The sequence below is a fragment of the Olea europaea genome, unplaced genomic scaffold (genome assembly GCF_002742605.1).
Source record: "Olea europaea var. sylvestris unplaced genomic scaffold, O_europaea_v1 scaffold5861, whole genome shotgun sequence".
In the NCBI taxonomy this organism is placed as follows: Eukaryota; Viridiplantae; Streptophyta; class Magnoliopsida; order Lamiales; family Oleaceae; genus Olea; species Olea europaea.
Genome location: NW_019264202.1, coordinates 1 through 2,009, shown reverse-complemented (window position 1 = coordinate 2,009; position 2,009 = coordinate 1). Strand labels below are relative to the sequence as shown.

Here is a 2,009-nt window from a genome sequence, read left to right as displayed (position 1 = left end):
TTATTATTATTATTATTATTTTTTTGGGTTTCTGTAGATTCCATTTTGTTATAGAAATGTAGATATGTGACGTAGCTTTGATGCCAATGATCATTTTTAGTCTCACATGTATCCCCACCCTCTAGTTCTTTCTTGTGCCTCTTGGATGTGAAGGAAAAAGAAATGTTCTTTTCGTTTAGTGTTTCCCTTGTAGTCTTGTTTGCTTGTATGAATTATGGGGTTTTGAAAGGGTTTACAGCCAGTTTATGGTAACAATCAAGAGTGGTTCACATATTTAATTATGATGTTAATGATTTTGATATCTATGAAATGAAGTGATTATATTGTATAAATAGTTGGCAAGAAGCATGGCAAGGCAAATCGTAAAAAGTCTTCTATTAGCATATTCACAGAAATCTTGTATTATGTATTGAATTCAGCCTTCAAAAACCATTAGAAAAGCGTTAAAAGGATCCCAATTTACAGATGGCGATCGACCAAAGTCATATTCACCTATTTGATTACATTATTTAAACCATGGCAGAAAGGTTCAAAGAAAATAACAAGATATCATCATATCAGATATAATCTGGAATTGCAGTCAGTTATCAACTGAATTAGACGAAATTTTGAAAACGAGATTTAAATGAATACGGCTTAAACTCTTTATTCAAGTTTCTGATTCAAGAACCTTTGGTCACTTGCCCTGTTAACAGACTAAAGAATGGTGATAATAATAAGGAATTTAGACACAGCTGCATTAACTCAAAACAGGTAGAGTTATACAGAATGATTCAACAGTGTTTATTCAGAGAAGATTGCAATAAGCATATAGCATACATTAACTTAACACAAAAGCGAATTCAACAGGACATAGCCACTTAACTTCAAATCCACTATTTGCATGCATTTAACTATAGTATAGTGAACAGATATTGCTCCCAGCTCTTCCATGAAATCTTGCAATATCTTGTGGATATGCAATCGAGTCTAATATTGTTAAAGCGCCATCATTTTTGTTGTTCCAGTTGAGTAATTTTTTTGGAGTGGCAGTTGAGTCAAGTTTTTTATCGACAGATTCTGACCAAGTAGTCATGGTGGTGGTGCGTGTGAGATGAGGTGTCGTCATATCATGGATGCTTGGCCGTCTCTTATCTTTCCCTTCAGTAAGCTGCCTTAGAAAGTATTTTTGAGCGTGGCTTGCAACTTGAGTAGGTGTTTTGGAGAACACAAAATTTCGCGATATATTTCTCCAGTCGCCTTTTCCGTGTCTTTCTAGTCCCAATAGAAAACGCCTAACAGACTAAAAGATGTTACTAAAATTATTCAATCTAGCTAAAGAACTAACATGTTATGAATTGGAAATTCACCTGTGTTCCTCCTCTGTCCATGGTACACCTTTCTTTCTTTCTTGATCGCAAGACCTCCCTCTCTTCCTAAAAGCGTCAAAATCACGATTTTCTCCCAATTTTAATGTGAAAGCAGCAGCCAAGTATCCTGGAATCGGAACCAAACCAGCTTCAATATTAGTAATATCTGCCACCAGTTTCCTGTACTGGTTTATCACATCAATAACTGATTTACCAGGGATCATGGATGCCACCTTATGCCATCTGTAGGGAGTTTTTTCATCATAGATTACAATAGCGAGCTCAAATTTCTTGTTCTCTTCTCTTGTCCACATCGTGCTTTTCCTTTGCTGCATCAACCAACTTGAATTTGACACGAATGAAGCTGGATGTATGGTTTCCATACCTAAACCACTCTCCGAATACCTTAAGCCTCAATACACTGCAATTTGACAGTTGAATACTTTTATCACTAATCCTGAATATGAAAGGAGCCAACTGCCAAGATAAGTGGGGTATGGTGATAAAAGTAAGGTTTTGTACAGTGATCTGAAAACTACTGAAATTGAAATTATTGAATGAGAATCAGGAACCTACTTTTTTCCAAATGGCTTATATTGAAGAATATAGAAAAGACTTTCCTTTTCAGAACCTCGGAAGAATATCATAGACCGACAAGTA

The 2,009-nt window shown here is 35.6% G+C and overlaps 1 protein-coding gene across 2 annotated transcripts; it reads right to left on the bottom strand.

The window, feature by feature from the left end:
• Positions 1-620: 620 nt before the first annotated feature.
• On the bottom strand, positions 621-2,009 carry LOC111389402 (transcription factor DIVARICATA-like). Of its 2 annotated transcripts, XM_023014325.1 has the most exons (3): positions 1,926-2,009; positions 1,350-1,770; positions 621-1,274 (listed from the first exon to the last, which is right to left on the bottom strand). In XM_023014325.1, exons 2-3 carry the CDS (start codon positions 1,730-1,732, stop codon positions 890-892), a joined length of 768 nt encoding a protein of 255 aa, XP_022870093.1. In that variant the 5' UTR covers positions 1,733-1,770; positions 1,926-2,009; the 3' UTR covers positions 621-889. The 2 variants fall into 2 exon arrangements, with proteins under 2 accessions (XP_022870093.1, XP_022870092.1); XM_023014324.1 differs by having other exon boundaries at positions 1,350-2,003.